This window comes from Stigmatopora nigra, chromosome 19 (genome assembly GCF_051989575.1).
Source record: "Stigmatopora nigra isolate UIUO_SnigA chromosome 19, RoL_Snig_1.1, whole genome shotgun sequence".
Lineage (NCBI taxonomy): Eukaryota > Metazoa > Chordata > Actinopteri > Syngnathiformes > Syngnathidae > Stigmatopora > Stigmatopora nigra.
In genome coordinates this window covers 2,186,917-2,213,773 of record NC_135526.1, presented here as the reverse complement: position 1 = coordinate 2,213,773, position 26,857 = coordinate 2,186,917, and the positions used below count along the sequence as shown (strand labels likewise).

The window sequence follows — 26,857 nt, the reverse complement described above, 5'->3', positions numbered from 1 at the left end:
GTCAACAAGGAAGACCAGTTCCTAGTAAGCTATTACCCTTAAAAAAGAACGACATGTGGTCCTACATTACTTTTTTTGGTGCAAAATCTACCCCAATGACCTCCAATGAACTACTCGCCTCCAAAATACACAATAGCAAACACAGAATCAACTCATGGTCCATCAAAGCAAAGCAAACTCCCTTCCACTAAATACTCAAGGGTCATGTTACCTATCATACATTCTAACTCCCAAGGAAGGATAAAATAACCCCATTGTCCAACACTTCCATGCTGATATTATCCATTTCAACATAAGGCAGCACGAGTGGAAAACAATACGAACTCAATACTTCTCTTATTGTCTCGGTGAAAAAGCTGGAAAGCAATTAATCGCTGCTGGACAAGACGGGATTAAAAGGATCCAATTACCAATGGAGCAAAAGGTCTAATCCCACCTGAGAGGACATGTCCTAAAATAAGTGAGAAGGAAAACGACCACAATCGGTGATATGACAGTTTGGGATTGCAAAGTGTGTAAAAAGAGCAAACTGTGGACAAACTGGAGCTTGTGCTCTCTAATTGACATGCCTGGACGGGCACATTATTTCCTCATCGGTCAGGCCGTCAATTAAAAAGGAACGGCTTGATTATGTGCTCCATAAAAGCAAAGCACATTTGCATTCAGTCCACGCAGTCGACCGGAACATTGGGACACATTTCCTCCTCCTCCTATTTGTGCTGCATAAAAAAAAATCAGCCGATAAGCCTTTAAAAAAAAATAATAATAATAATTGTGCATCATCTGGTGACTATTTACTTTCTGGAAAGGGTGAATGAAAAATGCATTGTTTTTTTTATGATGGACTGCCTATTAAAGAGGAAGCATGTTATAAAAATATTACCCACCTGTTTTTCGTTTCCATTTTTTCAACAGCAGATGTTTTAGCAATTAAATGTTTGATAGTGCCTTGTAGTTGCAAAGTTACAATATTAGGAAAATTTAGTATGGAATTCATCAGTTAATTTAGTAAGTATTTTGTCTGACGTGGGAGAGTGGATTGCAACTTACTATTTTAAGGTTGCATATTCTGAAATATGATTTTTTTTAATATGTAGAGTAGAAAAGGGGAAAATTTGGTCCAAACTAAGACCAAAAAATCCCTCCTTAGTTGCTCACCATGCTGAAGACAGAAGGCGTGGTTTCCCCAAGGCCCGCCTTCTCCTCCGTTCTACCGGCTTGGGCTCGCCACTGACAACTCCTGCAGACAAAAAGAAATCTAAATAAACTTTGAGTACACGTGCTGAAGAAAAACTACTAAAATTAAATACTTGGTGGTTAAAGTTGCTGCTGGAAACTCCAATGAGTCATTGGTGAAGTGAGCAAGTAGTACATACATGTAAAATAGAACATTGAGTACTGCAGAGAGATGTGCAGGTTAACGCATGTTTGAAATTGAAGCCAAGAAAGTCTAAATTCCACATTTGTGCTCCACACCCAACACTCAAACTAAAACTGCACTCGGTGCTAACGTGGATTTCCGGAAATGAGGTTTTACAAAATCACTCTGTTGAATCTGCAAATGGAATTTGAAACACTCCACTGAATTTGAAAGAAAGTCTTTTGTAATCTAAGAAGTCTTCAGTGCAGGCCAGGTTATACTTGTCTTTAAAAATGGGACAGATCAATAAAAGATACATTAAAAAAAAAAAAAAATTTTAATATGGGTGAGTCTAATTCATGATTTTTCGATTACCTGATCTACATTAACCGCGTTAATTGAGGGATTACTGTAAATTGCATGGCATTTTCAGTTTATTTGGGTTTTAAAAGCGTAGTTCAAGACTGTCTATTTGCAAGACTAAATTATATATATATTTTGGTTTACATTGCAGTGAACCAGAGTACAAAATGTAACATGCTCAACCAGACATAACGCAAACACTATTGACTTTATTGTACCATGAGCATGACGTTATATTGAAACAAACACGCCGGGAAAGCACGAGGATAATTCAAAGCCGACATTTTTCACAGAGCAGAGCTGTCGTCTCACTTCCCCCTCAGACACACCCCCTTCTACACACGGCTCCACCGAATGGAAAAGGAAAAAAAATATATACTCGCCACCATGCTAAAATGCAGCATAACATTTCTTACCGCAAAAAAGAACAGGGGCCGAGTGTCTGAAGTGTGTCGGCAGAAAGCCCTGAAAACTTGACTTTTGGAGTTAAAAGTTGTGCTGGCCAAAGAAGCATTGGTTGCTGTCAACCAAACACACACACACACCCACATACACACACACACTGAGTGTAATCCAGGACATGACACACCTCCTCACTCACTCACAAACCTCCCTCGCTCCCTCCCTTCCTCCTCTTTGTATCTAGTACTTATTCTGGCCTCCCTCTGACTCTTCAATGCCAGATTTGTGAAAGAAGAAATACGACTTGGCATTATAGCTTACCCGCCTCCGCTGCAAGCACAGAAAGACAAGTTGAACCAGCACACAAAGTAGGAAAAGTTGAAATATTTGTGAGTCGTGGGATCAATTGCGTGCACTACAGAGCAAAGCACACCCACCCCTCCAATGGATGGGACATTTAGGGGTGTCAATGGCAGCAAGTTGGTTAACTTTTTGTGCAAAAAATAAACTTGTACAGCCTAAGAGATCTAGTTGACATTAATGTGGCTTGTAAAACAAACTGAATTTGACAGCCTTGTTATAAATAGTAGACATATTAGCTCATAAATTTCATTTTAAATCCGGAATAATTGAACCTTCATAGCATACAAATATATTTTGTATCCATTTTAGGGCTTCATATGAATTTAAAAAAAAAGAGCCAATTTTTATGAATAAAGCATTTGCATACAGTCTATTGATCCAAACATCATGTGTATTAACTGCATTTTAGTGGGTTAGCACAATGTTAAATATAAAAAACTATTATAGATGCTCTAGATCGCAGAATGCATAATAATTATTAGAATAGTTATAGATTCATGCACACGGATTTTGATCAGGTAATATAACACTGACAGAAAAACAAACAGTTTTAGATACATAGACATAGAATTATGATCATCAATATTATCAGGCAAAGTATCTAATTAGGTGAACATCTACCAAAATGTAAGTAGCAAAATCAGAGCCGTTAAATCAGAGATCAGTATGAAAATAGAGAGAATGTTCACGATGGACGTAACAATTCCTGCAAAATGGAGTAAATTCCGTTACCCGTGCTTGTCACTCACCGGGTGGCCATCACCGTTTGACAACAGGTGTGAACGTGTAAAAACCCGGTGCAAAGTTTTCAGATCGGCCAAGGGAAAGTGAAAGGACATGCCACGCGCATACACATACCGACTAAATCGCGATCGGACTGTAAGTCAAAACGAAAGTGGTTGAAATGGGCAGTTTGCAAGCGTTAGCATATCAAGCTAGTTACCGGCCCCGCGTACCATCGTGGACTGAGGCGGCATACTCTGAACGCTTGAGACACGCAGATCTCAACGACGATCGCTAATCAAGTGTTCAATTTACATGCCAGACATCCCAAAAAACGTCACGGATCCATTGATTATTGCCAGGTTACATCATTTTAAAAGTTAAATCTAGTTACTCACTCTGATAGAATCAGCTGACACGACGGTGACTCAGTAGACTGCACGACTTCCGCATTCTTGTGCAATGACAAGTGCCTTAGCCAATTGTGGACGAGATAATGAGGTCTCGTGGCCCAATTGCGAAGGAAGATTCACGACGGTCAATGAAAAGCCACAATTGCACACCACGTGACTCGTACACGCCCACAGGACAGCCAATCGCGTGTCAATTGAATTTCGGAACTGACCAATAGAAATTCACAGCGCGGCAGAAACGGGAAACACGTACACGTCGCCGGTCTTGAATTCCACTCAGACACGCATACAACAAAATATACTACTGTCTTCAATGTGCTAAAATGTAAAATAGATTCATACCAAATAGAAACTATACAAACAAATAAAGATTTCAAAGTTTCTTTTTCCATTGTCTTAAATTTCATACATCATGTGTAATTATCAATCACTGATGTCTCTGGGAATTATATTTTTCCCATTTGCAATTGAATCAAATGTTTAATGTTCAAACCTGGTAACAAAAAGTATCATAATGATTGTACCGACCATATCCATTTTCATTTTTTTAATTAAAACCAGTAGGATTTCAACAAACAGCTTAATCAAGTAAGAAAAAAAAGTCTTGGAGTAAAATCCATTATTTGGGTATAACTAGACATCTAATCCATTTGGAGTTTCAGTGTGTATATATTGGTACGAAAATACACAAAACAAAGTACAACAAAAAGGTATCCACCATTAATCTGTAAAATGAAATATCTTATCATATCCCAACATTTTCCTAGTAGGTGTCCCGTGTCCCATTGCACATAGAGCTCATAGCGGTTTGGGCATGTTGGTCACTTCTTCCAGGCACTCGTCGTACGCCTCTTGATAGTCTTCGTGAGGTTTGATCAGGATCACGCATGTGGGCCTCTTGGAGCCCGCCGCTGCGCCCAAATCCTGCACAAATGGCAAAAGATGAGCCTCTTGATTGTAAAAGAAGAGGTTGAATTGCTCTTCTGCTAAGAAAGCTCACCACTTTGGAAGGGACGTAAGCGTAGGGTAGTCTTCTGTCTTCACACATGACTGGCAGGTGGCAGTAGACTTCGATGGGCAGCGTGTCACCTGCAAGGATCACGATTCTGTGCAAAAAACAAACAGCTTCAATTAAAAAAAATACTATTTTGACTCCTGAACTATCCTATTTCAATTATTTTCTAGGAGAAAATACATTTGGAACACAATTTCTGAAGACAAAGCACCATTGTCAATGGGACTTACCCTTTCTCTCCCTTTCTAAGAAACTTCTGAACTTCTTTCACCCCTCTGCGGATGTTCTTCACTCTGGAAGCTGTAAAGGCACAAAACACAATCAAATGCATTTTCAACTTTGAAAAAAGTTGAGCTTAGCCACATTGGCAAATCATCATGTTTCCATGCCATTGACGAGATAAACGTCCAAGCCATTTTAGCCTAGAATCGTACGATTGGATTGGACGTCCCTCACCGTCAATGGTGGTCGGTGTGAATTAAAAGGTATTGGATTGGACGTTTAGTTTGAGTAGTAATACGCAAAAATGACTGATCGGTGTAAAACAGTTACCTTTGAAAGCAACTCTGGTTAGTTTATGAACGTTTTTAGCATTTTCTTGGAATTATGGAGCTTTGTAAGTTAAATAAAGAATTGAGTAAATCATCACTTCAAATGGTCATTTTACCCTTTTTGACGCATTTGTAGATTCTCTTGCTGAGTTTTCTGGTGGCGAGAGGCTGCGCGATGGCGTTCACGTTGGCTATCAACTCCTGGTAAGATCTCCCATGACTAGCTTCAGCATCGGCTTCGACTTTGACTTCGACTTCGTCTTCGGCTTCGACTTTGACTTCGGCTTCGACCTCGTCGACGGGAGCCGACTTTACCTTCTTCGACTTCGTCATGGTTTAGTTTTGAAAATAATGAAGTGGGGTTTTGGCTATGAAAACGAAGCTTTGCTAATCGTACAACGCTGCACACATGTGTTGTGGCTTCTTGTTCGTCTAAAAACGTGCTGTTTAAAATGAACACAGCGCCTTCCTGTGGACCTGAGTGTAATGACGGTTTGAAACTAGCAATTCATTATCCATAGGCAATTTGCACAAATTAATTTACCACATAATAGCCTTGAAAGAAATACAAAGCTATAAATTATATATTTTATATATTTAATTCACATCTGATGATGTCCATGAGTTAGTCCATCAATCAAATGCTACAGTTTATCATTTGAATCGTGTGCATAAGTCATTACAAGATTGAATGCACAAAACAGAGCAAAAGACATTATTATTTTGAGATGGATGTTTACAGTGAACAAGGAGGAATACAAAAACACATAATCTGCTTCTGGCCATGGTGGACATCCCATTGGGTGTGTGTCAAGTGTGTGTGTGTGTGTATGGGATGCCCGGAAAATAAAATAAAAAATCCCACTGTTGATTTTGGAATGACGAGACGTTCTGATGAAGGCAAAGCATCAGTGTACAAAGTCATATTCATCTGTTTCCATCTGGTAGATATTGTTTACAGCTGTAGCTTGCTGGTAGACGCGAAGAGTTGATGAAGAGGAGTTGAAGCGCACCGAATGGACAAATGGATTGAAGCATCCATGACTGAAGAACAGATGTAGAAAAGTTGGAATTGACCATTGAAATTTAAAGTCATTAGATTAAGAAAAAGGTGTGTTCTTGCAGAAAGGTGGGATGATTTTAGGGTTAAAGTAGTCAAAAATCAAGTCCTATTCTTCAAGGTCAAAAAGTCAATTGAAGTTCAACTTTTCACCTTTTCAATGTCAATTACTATTGCAATTTTACCAGCACAAAATCACAGGGTTTATCTCAGTTCATCTATACGACATGACTCATTTTATCTGTCAGCATTTAAAACACATGAGGGGAAAAAAAACAGAAATGTGGTGAGTCAGACAAGACTACTTACATCTTGGCGGTTCGCTGACTTTTATCTACGGACAGAAAAAAAAATTCCACTGAACTTTTAAAAAGATTACAATAATATCCCCAATAAACAGAATGGGGATTCTCAAACCCAAAACCTGAAGAACCAAGAAGGAGACACCTACCCACAACACAATAAATAATGAGGGCCATCACGATGAGAATCAGCCCCAAAAATACTCCTAGCAGAATCATCCACTGTGAGAAGCTCAGCTTCTGTACAAGAGGCCACATAAATGAAAAAAACATACATTCAAAATAAATTCCTAATACATAAATTATGTTTCATAAAGTTTAAAGTCTAACCTTGCTTGTGGTTGTGGTGTTGATTGATGAAGAAGTTTGGAGGTCCCTTGAAAAGTTGGTGGTTGCTGCAAAAAAGGATGTGAAAGTGGAGCATCTTTTTTGTATTTATAGATACAAAAGCATGTTCTCATTTTCTGCTAAATTGCAATTGTCAACAATATTTTCCAAAATTGAAGTTATGGCTTAGGTGCAGTAATTTCGTACATTTGTGAAAGTCAGCGGTGCTCCATGTCGATGTTTCGTAAGTAGTATGTTCAGGAGCTGAAAAATCAAACTGTATGAAAAAATATGTCGGAAATATAAATACAATTGACTATCTTTATCCGTGGTTTACAACAGTGGAGTTAAACTAGTAGCTAGTTTATTTTTTTTAATAATTGCTACCAATTTTCAGTTTATATCAAATTTTATTTTATTTTTATAACAATTGACTTCTGTATTTTCAACATATGTTGTTACTAGGCACAATTTTAAATTTTCAAAGTTTAAAATCCTGCATAGCAACAAGATATGATGAAAATACAACATCAAATTGTTGACAGAGGATAAAGAGTATATGCTTGTGAATCACAAGCACATTTTCTTCATCCTCTGCCTAAAAGCAGCCACTTAACAAAACAGTCAATGATGTTTTTGATGGTCTAGAAAGGAAAAAGCTTCAAAACCACATTGTTTCACATCCTCACCGTCTTCGACGAGCAGCCAAATTGTACGTTTGTCATCATTGAAGGGACCTGGGATCTCCACCCTGCAGCCATAGTCTCCGCTGTCCTCTTTCTCCACATTCAGGATGGTCAAGGAGATGTCTCCATCCTGCAGCCGACCTCGCATCCTATACCTGCCGCTCTCTTTTATCACCCTGAGGCCATCCGTGTCCACGATGGGATCGCCGCAGCGATGCAACGGCAAAACTCCGCGACTTCAGCAGCCCGAGAGATTTCCGAGTTCTTTCACGTCGTACGTGCACTTCAGTGTGACATCTTGACCTTGGACTGCCACCACTTGCCCGGCAACTGACTCATAAACTGAAAAACACAAATGTATATCAAGTAGAAGTATTATACATTACAATGACAATTTAAAAGTCTTATTAAAAGCCATGAATGTTTTTTTAATCATTAAAAAATCCACTCATTGTTTTCCATAACATTGCATTCATTTATCAATCATAAATATATACTATATAGTTATTCATTAAGCAAAAAATAGGAGAAAATGTAATAGGCACGATACCTGAAAGGAGGAGATATAGCAATAATGTCCTCATTTTCTTTCGGCGTCAATGAGAATCATGTGTATCATCATCGGCTGAGTTGGGATGGTTATCGCCACACGATTTTTTTTTTAATTGTCAACGTGAACTAAAAAGCAGCATGACTTCATTTTTGTAGCTCAGTCCTCTTCCTGTGACGCTTAAACTTACTGGTTTCATTTCCTTATGCTCAATAGCACTGTGACTCAATTCTCATCTAAGAAAAATATACCAAAATACAAACATATTAAATCCATGCTGTCTTTATAGTTTAAAAAAATCCCATTTGGACTGGCACAAATGAATAAATGACTGTCCAAAAAGGCGATACATTCAAAAAAAATACTACATATTATGAACAAAACATGAATAGAAACAAAAAATGAGGGTCCTGTCATCTTTACACATATACATCTGCCTCAGCATCTTCTGATTGGTTCCTTCGACTGTCTGTAAGTGCCTTTAGATTGGTCCTCCAAATCCCTGCAACCAAGAAAAAAATAAAAGGCAAATATTTGAAAATAAGGGAAATAAGTCAAGATTTCATTTTAGACATTTGATCAAGTGATATCACAATAATGGACACCATTGAATTCAATGAGTGCCTAATAAAAGGTCATAGTACTAAGTTTGACCTTTCACTGAACAAAATTGTGTACGAACTATATGCTGCAGTCAGGATCAGTGCGGGGATGAAGACGATGAAGGAGCTTCTGAGTGTGATTCCAAGGAACATCCATAGATCGAAGCCATCTTTCTTGCCTACGGCCGTCTGTCACACGGACAACAGCGTTAGGTTACGAAAAAACACAAATGGTGGACGTCCAAAAGCCATTTTTGTTGTCTCTATACCTGAACCTGAGCAACCAAGGGTCCAATTGTGTCATCTATCGTGCTATCCCACCAAATGACGCTGTCCGTCACATCCCTTGCAGTCTCCTCTTCCGTACTTTGCGTCGTCGGTGGTGCGTTCAGGTTCCCTTCATCTGGAAGCAAAGTTTCAGATAAATAATGACAGAAGTAAAATATAATCTAATTCATTTTGGCGCCCTTGCTTTTTCATACCCAACCAGCATTTTTACGAATATCAACCCTCATCCATCCCATAAACTAACGTTTGGCGACGATGAGGAGAACCGAGAAGGTTTGATCGTTAAAAGGTCCCGGCAGCTCAACCCGGCAGTGGTATAATCCAGAGTCCGTAGTTCGAACATTGAAGATGGACAGCGACGGCGAGGGCGTGTCTCTCGTGCCCCAAGACACCGAGTACCTGCGTTTAAGGAACCAGAGTGGGCGGAACCTGAAAAACCCAGCATTGTGGGACTTGTAGTTGTGGACCATACCTGAAGGACTTCCTGTAGATCAGACGTCGGCCGGCCATGTGGGCCAAGGTGGTGTGGCAGGAGAAGACGGCTGGCTGGCCACGCCCCCAGCACACGTGCACGCCCCTTTTTTCGGCAGCAGTCACCCGACATGGAAGCGCTACGTTTTGGCCTTCCACGCCCACCACTGTCTCGGCGGAACCGGCAATAACTTGAAGGAAGAAAACATGTAAATATCTGAAGTCGTCTTATATTCAAGACGATAGACGGCCGATGCATTTGGACGTTCGTTGGCTTTCATTTCCGTCGGTACTCACCTGTTCCGGCGACGCAGGTGGCAAAGCAAAGCTGAAGGAGCGCTGACATGTTGGTCGTCGCCGTGTTCCCGCAAGAGAGGGTGACGACAAAAGTGGCGACCAGACGGCTCGCTAACGATTGCCACTTCCCTTTTCCATCCCATGGTATTTTTAGAAAGTGTTTCTGCTGGGCAAACAAAACAAGAAAAACAAAAGAACATAAAGACACAAACATTTTAGTGGCTTGAAATCTGTCCATCTCATTACCATCTGGAATTGGAGTGAAAACAGTCCGAGGTCAAAGGTCAGACATTCTCATGTTAGGGTTTATTCCTGTCTAATTGGATTTCTGAAAATGGAAAGACAAACACAACTTTATTGACTCAATTTCTGTATTGGACATATAGATGATATGATTTTTGGCATGGAACCAATAAGATGGCTTGGGTAACGAAACCCGGACTCGTCTTGGTCCTGGTGGGAAGCGGACCAAAAAACTATGAACATTTTGGTGCCCCTTTTTTAATTTTTACGCTTTGCATTGTCCGCTGACAAACTACTTTTACTTCTTCATATTCCTTTGTTGCCCTCTAGTGCTATTCTATTGCATCTGATCTAGTAAACGGCTAAAAACGTGCTCGATTTATGGCATAAGAAGCCATTGCTAACTCCAACAACCATTGCATAACTTCAGTTCCAATAACTTTAAACACGCATACTTGAAACAGCTATAAATGGCGTTTTTCAACAAATTTTCCAACAGCTTCGTTTTTCATAAATGTCAGAGATCCACTGAATTAACTGCGTATTTATAAAGTAAGCATACATATTAAAATCCTGCCTGAATCATAACCATGTTAAAACGGTTTGTTATTAACCTGAAAATCCAATTAGAGTAGGCATTTTTCCAGTCCTATTTAACATGACATTTACTTACAATGATCCTGTACTGAAATTGTATTTCTACACATGTTTCATGAGTTTAAATGTGTTTGAAGTGAATTTAAGCTTTTTATGGCCTCAATGATGAACGTGCTTTTAGAAATGGGTCAATTTATTATTATTATCAATCCAAAAAATATCATAAGAAAATGAGGCGAGTGACATCCATCCTCACAATTTAGGAGGTTAAAGCCTGAAGGCATTGTGTGCATGCCCATGAAAACAAAACAACAATATGACTAATTTGCGTCGAGGAACATAGTGTCATCTTCCCTCACCTTGGGAAAAATAAAATATTGTTACATCATCAGCATCAATAAGAAGGTGAAATAAAATGTTGTTTTTTAAAACAATGAAGGTCAAAGGAAGTACACAAAAAGTTATCTGTCCAATCCATTCTAACTTATTCTTGTTAAAGGCTTGCAATGACTCACTAAAATTCAATTTGTGTTTATTTTTGAAAATATTTTGGCTTTTCTTGCATGCATTTCATGTTTGTTTTTCAATTGAAGCCATTGATTTGAGTGAGTGGCCTATAAATGGTTAAGAATAAACCCATAATTGTTTCCGTCTCGACATTTTTCAGTGTAGATTTTTTTACAGGTTGACAGTAAATTCTTTACGCTAATGGTAACGTTTTTACGGGAAGGATTTAGCACCACTTTACATCAAAGTTGGGATTAAATCTGTAGTCCAAACATTGATTTTCATTAAAAAAAACTAGGGTTAAGTGTACAATGCAGAAGATAAAAATGAAGGCATCTGAAAAGTTCTCAGTGGGACTTAAAAATAGTTGAGTGTACGCTTATGGCAGAAAGCCATCTTTTTTTTTTTTTTAAAGGAAAAGACAATTTTGGGCTGTTTTTCAAAGCTCCAGCTGGACTTTTCTTCATCATCTCCAATCTGACCTCCACCTGCTGCTAACCAACATTAATATGCACGCCATAATCATCTTAGTCATTTGTCAAGTCTCTTAGAAAATAGAGATATTAAACGCAATTGGACATCTGTCCTCATAAGTGATATTAAATTCTATTTCTATTTAAAAATAACAGTTTATTTGGCCTATAAGTAGAGTTCATTCATAAAAATCGAATTTATCGTGCATTAAAAATACGTATTGGACGTCTAAGACCGTCAATAGCATTCAATTAGTCGAATAATTGTCCTCCAAAGGGTTAATAACATAACATATTGGACATCCCTTGGGCTGGTAGTTCATTAGGCGTCAATCAAATCGATTTGATGGGATTGCAAAACAGTCTTGGGGCCCCATTCACACATGGCCGTTGCCACGGTAGCCGTTGATATAAAACCCCGCCATCCTTCTGTTGTGTTCTTTGTCCTCCTGTTGTTCCTCTTCCACCATCTGCCTATTCTTGTTCCTTTCATTACAACATCTACGTGGTGTCCTCCATTATTTTGAGTTAAAAAAAAAAATAGGACGAGAAAATGTGGCAAAGTGCATAGAGAGCAGGCCTCCACAAATGTTGTCAAATGGCATGACTGCTCTTTTGCCCTCAGCGTCCTCACGTTCTTGGATCCATCAGCGCTCCAACTCCCACCGGCTGCCCCGGCAACCGCTCCCCGTCGCCATAACTCAGGCCCTGCCGGGACAACGCAAGACAAACTGCACCCAAGAGGGAAAGACAACAAATAACTTTCACGGCGGAGAGTTTATCCAAGAACTGAGGTTTGCGTCTCCGTCGGGTCAGCGTGAAGAAAGCGAGCAAGAGGCTAAATTTGGAGCTTAATCCAGCAGGTATCTCCAAATTTGGTGCTTTTCCTTTTTAATTTTTTTTGATTTATCCTTTCAGCTCACCGGATGAACGATTTTGTTGAAAACTATTGAAAACGCTAATAAAAGTGGAATTTAATGATGACTACAGAGTTATTTTTTGCAAAACGATAGGAATGCAGCGTTGAAATTTAAGGGGAAATCTTGCCAAGGTTTAGCCTGGCAGTTAACTCATTGGTTGCCACGGGCAACCAATCCATTTCAATGGGGATCGGGAACAATAACAAATGTTTGTTTATTCGCGCCTCCCAGTCAAAGTGAATTGGATGTATAGGATTAATATCTCAGATATGAAAACAAACATTCTGCTGTTTGGAATTTGTCGGGCGAATGCTCATTTTTGGATGCCAGACGTCCATTTTGAGCTGGAAAGCTGGATTGCGCTGATAAATTCTTCCTCACATTCCGCCCCAAATCAAAAGCCGAGCCGCTGACCTTCTATGGAGGCGTATTTGCGCTACGTGGAAGGTTTGGACGGAGACGCACACGTCCGACTGGTCACCTCTGACAGGCCGCTTGACATCTGACGCATTTAAACGTCCGTTAATGGCTTGAGACGTAAACACAGCCCAGCAGTAAAAGCCGAGTTTCGCCTCCGCACGCTTGTGGGATTGTCTGCGATTGTCGGCGCTCTCGGGTTCCTCTGCTTTAACCTTATCAAATAAATAACTCAACTTGTTTTTTTAAAAATAATTGTATAGGAGAAGGCTCTCAAACTCGCAGCCCAGGGGCCAATTGGGGCCTACAGGCAAACATGGAGGCTTGAGATAAATCGGCATGCTTTTTTTATTAAAGATTCACTATTGTTGAATATTAAATAACACCATAATAATTGTGTTAATTCCTCTCTGTTTGAAACACTTGGCTGACAGACACTTTGGTACCATGGCAACACGGGGGGTCGTGGGAACACTGTAAAAAAATGCACATCTTAAAAATTCCTGTTTTTGATGAGCAATGTGATTGATATACTTCGACTCATAGTCAAAAACATTTAAAAAGAATGATCAAATATAAGAAAAATGAAAAATAAAATAGTAATATCTTAACCGAGACATATGCCCTAACGCATTTGAACCTGAATCCAAATACCTTTTTTTTTGGTCTATTTGGAAAATTGGAAATCCAACCAACAACCATGCAAACATGTGATTTCTAGCACTGAAGGTCCATTTGGATGACATGATGATGCATCCATCATGTTTAACCAAATGATGAATAATGATGCAAAGACTTGCACAGTGCAGCATCCACTCTAAAGATGCCCACTGGATTCTGGTTCCATCAGAATGTCTTCTTTCTCCCTCTCTCTCTCTGTCTCACTCTCTATCTCTCTTCTTTTCTCCTCCCCTCGTCGGAACTTTCCCACATTAAAAGACTTGGCCCATAAAAGGACACAAGTCTCCTCCACTGGCCACCGAACGCACAATTTAGTGCCGTAGAGGCGCACCGGCAGCCCGAGCGGGTGAGCGATCGACCGCCCGGGTGGAATCGGACCGAGGGGAGGCACAATCCATCCGCCTGGCTGTCCGCGGACCCTCCGGCGCATCCGGATTAAAGAGCGGGATCATCATGAGCCTGCGGGCCAATGGCTCCTGGAGCGGCTGGCAGGCGCCTCCGCCGGACCCCAACGCCACGGGCAACGGCAGCAAGCACGCGCCGCCGGACTTGATGAGAGCGGTGCCGGTGGGCGTGGTGCTGGCGTCCTTCATCGCATTCGCCATCGTGGGTAACCTGCTGGTTATTCTGTCGGTGGTGTGCAACCGCCACCTGCGGACGCCCACTAACTACTTCATCATCAATCTGGCCATCGCCGACTTGCTCCTCAGCACCACCGTGCTCCCCGTGTCCGCCACATTAGAGGTGCGCTGCTTTTGCATAGAAAAATGACAATGTGTGACTGGTCTTTTTACTTGTTTTTATTAGTTTTGGAGTCATTGTTTTATTTACAATGGTAAAAAAGAGAAAGAAAAATGCAAAAATAAATGGAATTTAGTATAGAAGTTTTAGACATTCCTACTGTCTTGTGATAAATTATAAAAAAAATTGTTATTTTTTAGAAGAAAAACAAAGCATATTTTAATGCTTGTGTTTTTTTCGGTAAATAAATTAAAGTGATTCCATAAACATATTGCATTTACATAAATGGATATTAATTTGGGTTGTGTAGTCACAATATTAACAGAAAATGTTACAAGATAACTAAGATGAGTATATTACATGTTAAATATCAATGTCATTTTCCAAAGACTTTGTCTCCTGTGTATAAATATTTTGCTGGAAAGGACATAAAAAACGTAATAAAAAGCATGTTGACTTAAAATTTCAAAGATCCTAGCCCCCGCAAGATTATTTTTTTTAAGAAGTGCCAAAAACTAAATCTTGCTGACCCTAAATGGCTTCATGGGGGCACAAATGTAAGCACACTTTCTAAGTCAAAGTGCAGTTCCGATCCATTACAAGTCACCAGGACATCATTTAAAGCCGAAATCTGCGATAATGACGTATGAAACATTTTTATGGGTCGTATTTTGATAAACCTTCCGCCATTTTCTTTGCAGATCCTAAACTACTGGGTTTTCGGTCGCATTTTCTGCGACATTTGGGCAGCAGTGGACGTCCTGTGCTGCACGGCCTCCATCATGTCGTTATGCGTCATTTCCATCGACCGCTACATTGGCGTCCGCTACCCACTGCAGTACCCGGTCATCGTGACGGAGAAACGTGCATTGCTCGCCATGTTGGGCGTCTGGATCCTGGCCATCGTCATTTCCATTGGCCCGCTGCTGGGCTGGAAACAACCGCCCTCGCACGTGAGTGGCTCGAATTAACGTTTTTTTTTTCCTGAACCAGCATAGTATCTTCTTTATATCTCCTTATATTGTTATCCTTAGTCTTCTTGTGCTCTGTGATTGGCTGGCCACCTGTTTAGGCTATCCCCCGTCAGCTGGGATAGGCTCTAGCACCCTCCGCAGTCCCTTTTGGGAAAATAAATGTATAAACACGCTCTAAATGAGCCTTAACTTAATAGACGGATGAATATTAGTATGTCATGGTCCAATGATCTCCATTCTGACGTCCAACCTTCTTCCCACAGGACGACACAGAGTGCGTGATTACCGAGGAGCCATTCTACGCCCTCTTCTCCTCACTTGGATCCTTCTACATCCCCCTGGCTGTCATCCTGGCCATGTATTGCCGCGTCTACGTGGTGGCCAAGCGCACCACCAAGAACCTGGAGGCCGGTGTGATGAAGGAACGGCAGCAAGACTCCAATGAGTTGACCCTGAGGATCCACTGCAGGAATCAGCAGATCCAGGATCTGTGCGCAGGCTCCAAGGGCGGCTCGGCAGGGCGCAGCACGCTGACCGTCAAGCTGCTCAAGTTCTCCAGGGAGAAGAAAGCGGCCAAGACGTTGGGCGTGGTGGTGGGGATGTTCATCCTCTGCTGGTTGCCATTCTTCCTGGCTCTTCCCATTAGTACGTATCCCTCCATATTGATATTTATATTATTATAGAGTGACCAAAAGAGTGAATCCTATGTTTTTTCCATTGGTAAATGAATCATTTTCCGTATTTAACCATCCTAGAGCTCCACTTTAATTTTGTCTAATGGCACTGCGAAAAAGTCTTGCTAAGGATATGTTTTTAGTTTAAAAAAAATCTCATGATACTTAAAATAAATTAGATAAAGTTGTTCTTTAAATGACCTAGAACAGTCATTTGTCAGAGTTGGACTGAATCACGTCTGGTTCTATTTTTTTCCGAGTTGTTATTGATATTTTCCTTATTTTAGACTGGACTCAACTATTAAAACATGAGATAGCATAAGTGACAGTGAATTATGGCACTATTATAAACATTGTCAAAGAGTTAATTCTACAATCTGCTAGAAATAAATTTTAAAAAATCTCATTCATACCCAGCACCGCTTTATAATGGGATGCTTCACTATTATATTTCTGACACAACATTTGAGCAGATTTAATATTAATAGGAAAAAACAAACAAACACCAGCTAAACCATAGCAAACATGTTCCTTTTGGGATAAATATTTTATAACTAGAAATCCCTTGCTCTCGGGTGATGGGCTCAATTGAAGCCTAGCTATTTTATGAAAAATATACATTATTTATGAAGACATAGCTATTTTCTTTTTCACTATGGCATTTTAAATTGGTTTATAGTTGCGCTTTGACCTCTGCAGTTTAAGTGCTTCAATTCTGCTGACTTGTGAATTGCATTTCAGGCTCAATAAAACTGCACTAAAGTTTAAAAAAAAAAGTTGCCACCATTAAAAAAAACTGTCATTGCAAAACATTATTTTTATGACTTGGAGATCTTGGTGAAGCCAATTCGAACATATTTAAATCATAATTTGACTAAAAATAATTCAAATGGATTTTATGTCCATTTCTGTCAATGGCAGTGAATGAGTGGAGTGGCCACACAATGTTTAAAAAGGAGGACAAGGTCAAAAACCCAAACAGAAGCCAAAATAGAGCCTTCCTGTGTGTGAGAGGAAAAGACCAGCCAAAATTGGGATGGGATGATGACAGTGATGCATCATGGGAATACAGAGGATACCAGGCACTCGTAACGGTGGCAGACGGCCTGTTTTTGTGCCGGGATTTGTCATATATAGTCAGATGAAGAAAGTGGAGATACACTATGGCCTTACAAGTCCATGCCGGAGGACAAATTCAGATGCGTTATCTAGGAAAAATAAAATGGCAATCTGCCGCAAATCCTGGAAGATCTGTGGAAATCCTAATAGGGCCTCCGACGGGAGGTCACCTGACTGACCAAGAGGTCACTGGGTAGATTAATGTCTGATTATTATTATTATTATTATTTAACAGGCCATAACAGATTTGGTGTGTTGTTTTTCAGTTTCTTTTAACAGAAACCTGCGTCCTCCGGAAACGTTCTTCAACGTCATTTTCTGGCTGGGCTACTTCAACAGTTGTTTGAATCCCATCATCTACCCCTGCTACAGCCGTGAGTTTAAGCAGGTAAGCCAAAATAATGAATGGGATGGACCAGTAAATAAATAACGGAATTTTGTTTTACCTCCAGGCCTTTGGCCGGATCCTACGCTGCCGCTGGAAGCGAAAAAGACAAGGCTGGCAGGCGTACTACAACTACCGGTGCCAAAAAGGCTCCAACAACTCCTCCTACCTGAATGGCAGCCAGCAGACGCTGTCCTCCATCAGCCACAGCCCTCGTTGCGTGGCTCCCAAGCAGCTCCCGCCACTTCGGACGTCCTCCTCGGACAACGCCGGCCGTAACCTCCTCCCGGGATCGAGCGCGGGAGGACGGCGGCTCGCCCCGGCATCCCGGATTGTCCGGGAAACTGCTGGGCGAGAAATTGGGGTGAAAAAATAGCAGGGCAAAGACATTGTACAGGACTGTGGAATCATTTTTTCCAGACCAGTGGCCATTTTGGATCTAAAACAAGGGAAAACAAGCTTGGAGGTCACTTGGGGGCGCTTCTTGATGGATTCCAATGCACGTCTTTCTTGTGTTTATTTTCATATTAACAGCAATGTGATGGTGGCTTCACCCATTTATTTAACGATTGGATAAACAGTTTCAGGAGCAACATGAGGGACATGGAGTTGAAATAAATAAGGAGGGACTACTTCGAACTTCAATCAAGTCCATTTTGATACTGAAAGTATTAAAGAATTTAAGAGGAAACTGATGAACTGATATCACAATGTAGAATAGATAAGTGAATGTCTTACGATATACAGAATTTACAGTATTACCAGTTTAGGTTGTATTAAAACTGTGAAATGAAGTACCATAACAACAGTGATTGGAACTAATATGATTTTTTTTGTGGAATTAGTTTTAAAAAAGACTTCATAGGGCACTGAATTGAAATCAAGTAAAAGGTGCTGGACGTCAAATTCATTTGGACTGTAGAACTTTATTCTTTTTTATACCACACTGTTAGAACCCCCCAAAAATATATAGTAGTACACAATCCAAAGTCATACTGCCAAGAATGTCAACACAATGTCGTTTGAACGACTTTCCATGTTATTCTTGCGTTCATGGGAGGTGGATGGCTATTATAGATAAAAAGCAGACCATCATTACGAACTTGGATTTCAATCAATGTCTTGATGTCATCATATGAGCAAAATCTTACAGGTATTCCTTCTACTTGCAAAGTGTACGTCCGGTAACCGCCCCGGGTCACCGCGAAAAACACTGTGTTTGCTCCCGTCACAAATTTGGTTATAACAGACAAAATCGAATAGTTACGAACGCGGATTTTATCAGAATGTCTACTCAGATGTCTCATCACTTGCTCGGTGCAGTATCGCGAGGATCGCTACACATTTTAACGCGTTTTAAGGACAAAATGTGACGGAAAGTGACCGCGGACGACTCCAAACGACTGACTTTAAGAGAGCTTTGACAGCCATAGTGGGAAAAATAGTCGGTCTTCGACCAAAAACCAATCACTAGTATAAAGTTTAGAGGGTTAGCTTTCATCTAAGGTGAAAATGATGACGGGGAATGTTTATCCCCGGTGTAGTTTGGAGGTGAAAGATAGAAGAGAAAACACAAAAAGTGCGCCCACATTTCCCAACGATTGCGGGACGGCGGTGGGGTTGAGTCTCCACGGTTCTCATACATCTTATAAGTACCGCCTCCTGCTCTCGGCACCGGCATAAAGTTGACAGCTTTTCCCGAATTCAGACTACGCGCAAGAGCAAATATGGCAGAAGAAGCACCAGCCGCAGCGGCGACCGCCAAATCGCCGGCGAAAGGCAAGAAGAAGGCGGCCAAGGTAGTGGCCAAAGGGGGACCCAGCCTCCCTAAGATGATCATAGAGGTCATCGCGGCGTCCAAGGAGCGCAAGGGCACTTCGGCAACCGCCATCAAGAAGATCCTGGCCACCCAGAAAGGCGTTGACCTGACCAAGCAGAACAAGCGCATCAATAGCACCATCCTCCGATGCGTAGAGAATGGGCAACTGATCCAAACCAAAGGAGTCGGCGCTTCTGGTTCCTTCAAGTTGGCTAAACCTGAAAGTGCTCCCAAAAAACCTAAGGTTGTAAAGAAATCGCCTGCGAAGCCCGCGAAGAAACCCGTCAAAGCGAAAAAAGCGGCGCCATCGCCTAGCAAGAAGAGTGCTAAACAGGTGAAGAAAACAAAGAAAGTGGAAAAGAAGTCTACGCCTAAGAAGACTAAGCCAGCCAGCAGCCCCAAGAAAGCTGCGGCCAAGGCTAAGCCTAAAGCTAAGCCGGCCAAGAAAGAGGTTAAGAAGGCAGCAAAGAAACCTGTTGCTAAGAAGACACCCAAGAAAGCGGCGAAGAAGGCAGCACCCAAAAAGGCTAAAAAGTGAATCGGTTGACTCCTTTCTACTCGTCCTTACCCAAAGGCTCTTTTAAGAGCCACCACAATTTCCTCTAAAGAAATGTCCTCATTTTCTCTTTATATTAACTTAGTTATCACTGAGTAGAATAGCAGTATCAATTATGTTATTTGACTTAGACAAGACATGAATATTTACACATCAAAATTCCGCTCAAAGTAATTCGAAGTGCAAAACAGCAAAGGAATGGGAATTATAAAGATACATACTCTTAAAAATATGTTTAATATCATTGATATAATTACACCAGTGCGTTATAGAGGGATAACATCGCAACTAACCGTACTATGCAAAATACATTTGACGTCCAAACTTAATGAGTGCTGTGTAAATGGCATGTTAACGAAATATATTTCAGAGGAACCCATGGAAAATTGATACGTTTTAATTGAAGTTTACACAAATGTTTTCATGTATTCGTTCATTTGGCAAAAATAATATTGTTTGGCGCAAAAGAAAGTCGTTAGACAGCAGTGGGGCGATGCTTAATTTGAAAGTTTCCCTCCAAAGCTATCATTGGCTCATTTGAATTTCTGTCAGCCGACCAATCACCGCCTCCGTGCGGCGAATTCTCTTGTATAAAAACTGCTGCTCGCGAGCTGGGGGCGCACAGAAGCTGACACTTCATCTCTGAGAAGATGGCAAGAACGAAGCAGACAGCAAGAAAGTCCACCGGCGGAAAAGCTCCCAGGAAGCAGCTGGCCACCAAGGCTGCCCGAAAGAGCGCCCCTGCCACCGGTGGAGTGAAGAAACCTCATCGTTACAGGCCTGGAACTGTGGCTCTCCGTGAGATCCGTCGCTACCAGAAATCCACCGAGTTGCTCATCCGCAAACTGCCATTCCAGCGCCTAGTGAGGGAAATCGCTCAAGATTTCAAGACCGACCTTCGCTTCCAGAGCTCTGCCGTTATGGCCCTGCAGGAGTCCAGCGAAGCTTACTTGGTTGGCCTGTTCGAAGACACTAACTTGTGCGCCATCCATGCCAAGAGAGTCACCATCATGCCCAAAGACATCCAGCTAGCTCGCCGCATTCGCGGTGAACGGGCTTAAGTTATTCCAACTGTCAACACTAAAAACAACGGCTCTTTTAAGAGCCACATACTCAGTCTGAAGCAAATGTTCCTTGGTTCATTACTTGAACTATAACAATACTTTTAATACGTGTCAGTTACACAATATAGGAATAAACTACAATGCTATAACTATATAGTCCAACATGCCTTTATAGATAAAACAAGAGTTCCTTATAAATAGCTTTTACGTTGACCCCACAATATATTGGTCCGGATATCACAACATATATACAAGTAACTTCAATGTTTGCTGTGAATGATTTAGCTTCTCCATTCCGATATTTCAAAACTGGCGCCACATTTAAAAAGAAGCGCTAACATTTAGCCACTCCCACGATTTAAATTTACTGGCTAACCATCACTTCACATAAGCCAATCATATTTCAGCAAAAACGCACCTAAATTTGCATACACTCTTATACATCTTCTCCCCTCGAAATCATACCAAGCTTCCAACCACAGCACGAAATGCTTTACCAGGTCAAAGAATAAATATATACTCCAGTAAAGTCCATATCCTGCACAAATGCATGCTTTTTATGATTACCAACATTATTTAAATAACAAAAATATAATGAGATTCCCTACTAATACACCTACTTACTAAAAATGGCCGCTGTTACCAGCAACGCCCATTCCAAGTTTCTGCATCTAGCTCTCTATATATGTGATATCCATGAAAAAAACTGTAGTTTGTTCCTCTCCGGACATATTTAGCTTTGCACACTTTCCCGAAAAATAGCGCTGTATTCTCACGTTGTAGCGCAACAGGGCAGGAGGTGAGCATCCCATTCAAACTAAACGTGTTCGCAATCTTGCGATTTCACATATTTACACTTAAAATGAATTGCTAAGACTCATACATGTAACAATATCCCTTGATCTGTATATTATAGTACGAGGGGACTCGAGAATGATGCATAAAGCTAACATAGCAGCTAACGTAGAAACTGCACTACCATGTGAACTGTTAAGGAAGCTGACGTTTAATATTTGACATTTTCTCACGAGTATTGTGATTATAAATCAAGATCCAGATTCGTACATAGGCGATTTGCGAAATCCTTGTGTGTGGACATTGAGCATTCCAGTCGCTATGACAACCTGAGTAGACAAAGTAAGCACGTTTCGTAAAGAACAATGTAATTATATGATTTTAACTCGTTACAGATGGCGACTACTAAAGTACCAGAGGTCCGTGATATCACACGAATTGAAAGAATTGGTAAGAATGTCCACTTCTCTAACAATAGTCCCCAAACAAGCATTCCAGAGACCCTTTATCAATTGAAAATTGATGTTGTCTTTAGGTGCACATTCGCACATCCGTGGTCTTGGCTTGGATGATGCCTTGGAACCAAGACAGGTAAGAACATGACTCTTCTGTTACCCTGATTTTCAACTACGCCTCAAACAAACTCAACACTGCAGGTGTCTCAAGGGATGGTTGGCCAGCTGGCCTCCAGAAGGGCAGCAGGTGTCATCCTGGAGATGATCAAAGATGGCCACATAGCCGGCAGGGCGGTGCTCATCGCAGGCCAGCCCGGCACGGGAAAGACGGCCATCGCCATGGGTGAGACCCAAACATAAGAGGAATGTAGAAGTGGAGATGACAAAAAAAAATGTTTCCCTGCAGGTATTGCTCAGAGCTTAGGCCCCGACACCCCGTTCACGGCGTTGGCTGGCAGTGAGATCTTCTCCTTGGAAATGAGCAAGACAGAGGCACTCAGCCAATCGTTTCGAAAAGCCATCGGCGTGAGGATCAAGTGAGCTGGCCGACAAACATCTCCACCATGGTGGTGGTGGTTTGATATGGAAATGTCATGTGTTTCTTTTCTTTTGCAGGGAGGAGACGGAGATTATTGAAGGAGAAGTTGTGGAAATCCAGATCGATCGACCTGCCACTGGAACGGTCCGTATGTGTGTACACTAGGCATGGGCGATAAATGTTTATTATTATTTTTTTTTATATTGTAATAATTAAAAAAAAGTTTAAATTTGGGTTTGTTATTCAACTTAACTACTTTGAGGGCTAAAAGCACAAATAGATTCGATACCAGATCTCAAAACATTTTTTTTAATTTTCCCATTTACACCATGCCCCCCAATAACATACAAATCACTTCAAAGAGTACAAACCCCTAAAATTTTGCAATATTAGGGTGCCAAGGTAGGCAAGTTGACACTGAAGACTACTGAGATGGAGACCATATATGACCTGGGCAACAAGATGATTGACAGTCTCAGCAAAGAGAAGATCCAAGCAGGGTAGGTTGATCTAGTTTACTCTTTCTTAGCAGTAGCGTCTCAAACTTCACCTTCTTCCAGTGACGTCATCACCATCGACAAAGCCACGGGCAAGATCAGCAAGTTGGGCCGTTCCTTCACCAGAGCCAGAGACTACGACGCCATGGGAGCTCAGGTGCAGGCCCGACATTTGAGACATTCAGTCACATTGCAGCGATTGACCATTTTTTGTCCCCATGCAGACCCAGTTTGTACAGTGCCCAGAGGGCGAGCTGCAGAAGAGAAAGGAGGTGGTCCACACAGTGTCCCTGCACGAAATTGACGTCATCAACAGCCGCACGCAAGGATTCCTGGCTCTTTTCTCCGGGGACACGGGCGAGATCAAGTCGGAGGTCCGCGAGCAGATCAACGCCAAAGTTTGCGAGTGGAGAGAAGAGGGCAAGGCAGAGATCATCCCAGGGGTGAGTCAGTTGTTCGACCTTTTTTCAACGGGGAGGGACAGTCAAATTAATCATCCATAAATAATGGCTTTGCACGCAGGTGTTGTTTATCGACGAAGTCCACATGCTGGACATGGAGTGTTTCTCCTTCCTGAACCGTGCTTTGGAGAGTGACTTATCTCCTGTTCTCATTATGGCCACTAACAGAGGCATCACTCGGTATTCTTGTTTTTCATTCTTTTTCTCCAATCTGCATCCTTTGGTCCTATAAACTTTCCTTTTTAAAATTTCAGCATCCGTGGGACGAATTACCAGAGCCCCCACGGCCTACCGCTGGATCTCCTTGACCGCCTTCTCATCATCGCAACATCCCCTTACACTGAAAAGGAGACCAAGCAGATCCTCAAAATCCGGTGAGAATCCTGCCTCTCAATTGGCTGACCAATTCCAGCATCAACCGTCCAATCACGGTCCATTCCTTCTTTGGCAGCTGCGAGGAGGAGGACGTGGAGTTGAGCGAAGAGGCCCACACCGTCCTGACCCGCATCGGGATGGAGACGTCGCTGCGATACGCCATGCAGCTCATCAGCACGGCTGGTTTAGTCTGTCGCAAACGCAAGGTTCGTTCCGACGATGACGCTGTTAGAAAATTCATCCGTTGGCTGAAAATTGCATTTCCATGTATTTTGTCTTTCTGATTGGATTTTTAGGGTACAGAGGTACAAGTGGAGGACATCAAGAAGGTTTACTCGCTCTTCCTGGATGAGGCCAGATCTTCTCAGTACATGAAAGAGTATCAAGATTCCTTCCTCTTTAATGAAACACGTGAGTAAAATGCAATAATAGGAGGGAAAGTGGAATTAAAGAAAATCCCTATGGGAGAAATGGTTATATATATTTTTTTTACCTTGCAGAAACAACCCCAATGGAAACAGCCTAACCTCCTTGTCAAATTATTACTTGCTGAAATGTGAATCATTTGAGCTGGGATGGCTGGCATCGAGTCATCCAACTTGAAGAAAATGTCAATGAATTGTATTCACATTTAAATATCATTCCCAAGTTCAAATGTGGCATTTCTGGTCACATTTCTCCAAAGTTGCCTTCCTAGGTCACCTTTTTATTTTCTGTTGTTGCAGCTCATTGCTGTTAAATGTGTGGAGTAAAAATTCCCAAAACTCCTCATTTGTGCTTGACTTTTTTTTATTTTGAAAGTGATTAAACTGGACTTACTCTCAATAACTGTCTTTAAGCTCTTGTTTTCAATTCCATCTAACTGCGTGAAGCTCAATGAATGAGTATTTTATAGATATTTTTTTAGGCCAAATGAGCACAATTAAAGTTAAAAATTCAAGTGATACATGATGCATGTAGTGACCCATTACTGCCACAGGAGGGCGACATAACGCTTTAAAAAAACTGGTGAACGTATATGGAACACTAAATTAACATCTTGAATAAAAATAAAAAAACATTATTTAGATCTCAACATAATGTAAATTATATGATTCATAAATTTTGCACATTATTGACCAATAAGGGCTTGTATGATACCAGAAAAAGTGCAAAGTATATCCCACTATAGAATATAAAATGCTGCACATTTCAGGGTGAAAAAATACACTTAATAAAAATGATCTAATACATCATTTTATTTTTATCTTTATTTTATTTTTTTGGGCGTCTTCACCTCTCCCTTAACTGCCATGATAACATTTATGGTTCAATAATAGTAATTATGATAATACAGTGCTGCATATTATATTTGGAGCCTAAAACCTTATGCAATATTATTACTTACTCATTGCCAACTATAAAAAAGTCCAATCCATTTAAATCATATCTTTTAGAGCCATTGACGGCTTTAGACGTCCTATCCATTTTGCAAAAATAACAATTTTTCCAATAAATTTGTAGCATCAACTTATTGCACAGTCCTAAAAGATCTGTGCCGTTCAAAATAAACAAATGAAATTCATAAGATGCACACCAGTAAAAGCAAGCCATGCAGGTTTCCCAGTGCTTACCAGAATTCACAATGTAGCAAGTGTACCAATAATTTGGGCCTGTGTATTCTATATTGATTCCCATCCAATAGATGTGGTAAGTGTGGGATTAAAACTAGTGATTACACTTTGAGAGAAGCTGAAGCTTGAAGGGCAACAGAGCCTGGGAACAGCTTCACACTCAGTTCACACTTGTATTTTTTTTGTGTGATTTGAAAGATCTGTCATTTAAAATGACATGTCATTCTCCTTTTGGCCTTACGACGTACTCAGATATGTGGAGGTCCACTTCCTAAAAACACACATGCTTGCCTTGGTGGTGTCGAATGAATTCCCATGTTGGATTTGTATTGAATAAAAGTCCTCTGTACTTACCCTTGGTGGAAGTCTTTCAGCCACAAAGTGAAGTGGAATCCATGAGAAGGATGCAAGAAAACTGGTGGGAAGTTCTGGTGCACAATTTAGAATTTTAACTGGGAGTAAATAAATAAAAACAAATCTAGGGAGATGCACAGCAACAAACAGCAAACATTACTCATAAAATGGCCGTCAAAATCAAAATGTTTGGATACACAAACAGGAATTGATGGCAATCATTAGCACCTGGGTCACATAATTGAAGGAGAGCCAAAAGGGACAAATCAGTTGAAACACATTAAAATCACACTACCACTAAATTGTGCCTTTAAAACTTTAAATAAGACAAAACCCAGCATTTTATTTGACTTTAAATGCTTTTATAATGCACAAGGCCAACTAAACATGAAGGAATAAATAAAAACCTGGAATTAATTGGCCAAATGTTTATCAAAAGTGTCATTTTTCTAGTCATAGTTCACAGTAATAGTCATATTTGCCTACCATTGTGGCTCTCTTTGTCAAAAAGGTTCCCGAACCCTGGCATAGATGGATCACGTCGTCATGACGATTCATTCGGACGGCTTCCTGGCTTTCAGTGGAGAAGTTAGCAAAGTGAGACATTCACAGTCCAAGTGTGATTTGGGAAAATCCACTTTTCTAAACTCAAACGCTGCAAAAAACATGCACACATGCTCAATGCGAAAAAACACTTATTTAAACATACATTTTGCCAGATTTGCAAGTCCTATTTTTCCCAAATCAAGGCCTCTTCCCTACCCTAACATGGGTGTGTCTTTAGAGTTCATTCACCAGCTCTCCAGTTGAGAGCAAATGGTAATGA

At 40.9% G+C, this 26,857-nt stretch overlaps 7 protein-coding genes across 8 annotated transcripts; 4 read left to right on the top strand and 3 right to left on the bottom strand.

The window, feature by feature from the left end:
* Nucleotides 1–4,156: 4,156 nt before the first annotated feature.
* Nucleotides 4,157–5,659, bottom strand: nhp2 (NHP2 ribonucleoprotein homolog (yeast)). The gene is made up of 4 exons (XM_077740746.1): nucleotides 5,307–5,659; nucleotides 4,870–4,939; nucleotides 4,625–4,730; nucleotides 4,157–4,548 (listed from the first exon to the last, which is right to left on the bottom strand). Exons 1-4 carry the CDS (start codon nucleotides 5,521–5,523, stop codon nucleotides 4,423–4,425), a joined length of 519 nt encoding a protein of 172 aa, XP_077596872.1. The 5' UTR covers nucleotides 5,524–5,659; the 3' UTR covers nucleotides 4,157–4,422.
* Nucleotides 5,660–5,766: 107 nt separating this feature from the next.
* On the bottom strand, nucleotides 5,767–7,904 carry LOC144212902 (uncharacterized). Its single transcript, XM_077741095.1, has 7 exons — nucleotides 7,861–7,904; nucleotides 7,569–7,801; nucleotides 7,074–7,143; nucleotides 6,883–6,976; nucleotides 6,702–6,792; nucleotides 6,560–6,584; nucleotides 5,767–6,234 (listed from the first exon to the last, which is right to left on the bottom strand). Exons 1-7 carry the CDS (start codon nucleotides 7,902–7,904, stop codon nucleotides 6,099–6,101), a joined length of 693 nt encoding a protein of 230 aa, XP_077597221.1. The 3' UTR covers nucleotides 5,767–6,098.
* Nucleotides 7,905–8,511: 607 nt separating this feature from the next.
* Nucleotides 8,512–26,230, bottom strand: LOC144213102 (hepatitis A virus cellular receptor 2 homolog). Of its 2 annotated transcripts, none has more exons than XM_077741359.1 (9): nucleotides 26,032–26,230; nucleotides 17,674–17,848; nucleotides 10,020–10,101; nucleotides 9,774–9,939; nucleotides 9,478–9,667; nucleotides 9,250–9,404; nucleotides 8,987–9,120; nucleotides 8,798–8,906; nucleotides 8,512–8,617 (listed from the first exon to the last, which is right to left on the bottom strand). In XM_077741359.1, exons 3-9 carry the CDS (start codon nucleotides 10,020–10,022, stop codon nucleotides 8,535–8,537), a joined length of 840 nt encoding a protein of 279 aa, XP_077597485.1. In that variant the 5' UTR covers nucleotides 10,023–10,101; nucleotides 17,674–17,848; nucleotides 26,032–26,230; the 3' UTR covers nucleotides 8,512–8,534. The 2 variants fall into 2 exon arrangements, with proteins under 2 accessions (XP_077597485.1, XP_077597486.1); XM_077741360.1 differs by having other exon boundaries at nucleotides 9,774–9,936.
* On the top strand, nucleotides 13,893–18,246 carry LOC144213103 (alpha-1A adrenergic receptor-like). Its single transcript, XM_077741361.1, has 5 exons — nucleotides 13,893–14,355; nucleotides 15,054–15,305; nucleotides 15,590–15,971; nucleotides 17,386–17,507; nucleotides 17,572–18,246. Exons 1-5 carry the CDS (start codon nucleotides 14,065–14,067, stop codon nucleotides 17,878–17,880), a joined length of 1,356 nt encoding a protein of 451 aa, XP_077597487.1. The 5' UTR covers nucleotides 13,893–14,064; the 3' UTR covers nucleotides 17,881–18,246.
* On the top strand, nucleotides 19,202–20,012 carry LOC144212786 (histone H1-like). The gene has a single exon (XM_077740913.1). It carries the CDS (start codon nucleotides 19,232–19,234, stop codon nucleotides 19,859–19,861), a length of 630 nt encoding a protein of 209 aa, XP_077597039.1. The 5' UTR covers nucleotides 19,202–19,231; the 3' UTR covers nucleotides 19,862–20,012.
* On the top strand, nucleotides 20,281–20,987 carry LOC144212743 (histone H3-like). Its single transcript, XM_077740851.1, has one exon. The coding sequence runs from the start codon at nucleotides 20,530–20,532 to the stop codon at nucleotides 20,938–20,940; it is 411 nt and encodes a 136-aa protein (XP_077596977.1). The 5' UTR covers nucleotides 20,281–20,529; the 3' UTR covers nucleotides 20,941–20,987.
* On the top strand, nucleotides 21,617–24,892 carry ruvbl2 (RuvB-like AAA ATPase 2). The gene is made up of 14 exons (XM_077740624.1): nucleotides 21,617–21,742; nucleotides 22,134–22,188; nucleotides 22,274–22,329; nucleotides 22,395–22,536; nucleotides 22,600–22,729; nucleotides 22,809–22,875; nucleotides 23,125–23,231; nucleotides 23,292–23,385; nucleotides 23,453–23,671; nucleotides 23,751–23,869; nucleotides 23,944–24,063; nucleotides 24,141–24,270; nucleotides 24,361–24,475; nucleotides 24,565–24,892. Exons 2-14 carry the CDS (start codon nucleotides 22,134–22,136, stop codon nucleotides 24,588–24,590), a joined length of 1,380 nt encoding a protein of 459 aa, XP_077596750.1. The 5' UTR covers nucleotides 21,617–21,742; the 3' UTR covers nucleotides 24,591–24,892.
* Nucleotides 26,231–26,857: the final 627 nt, after the last annotated feature.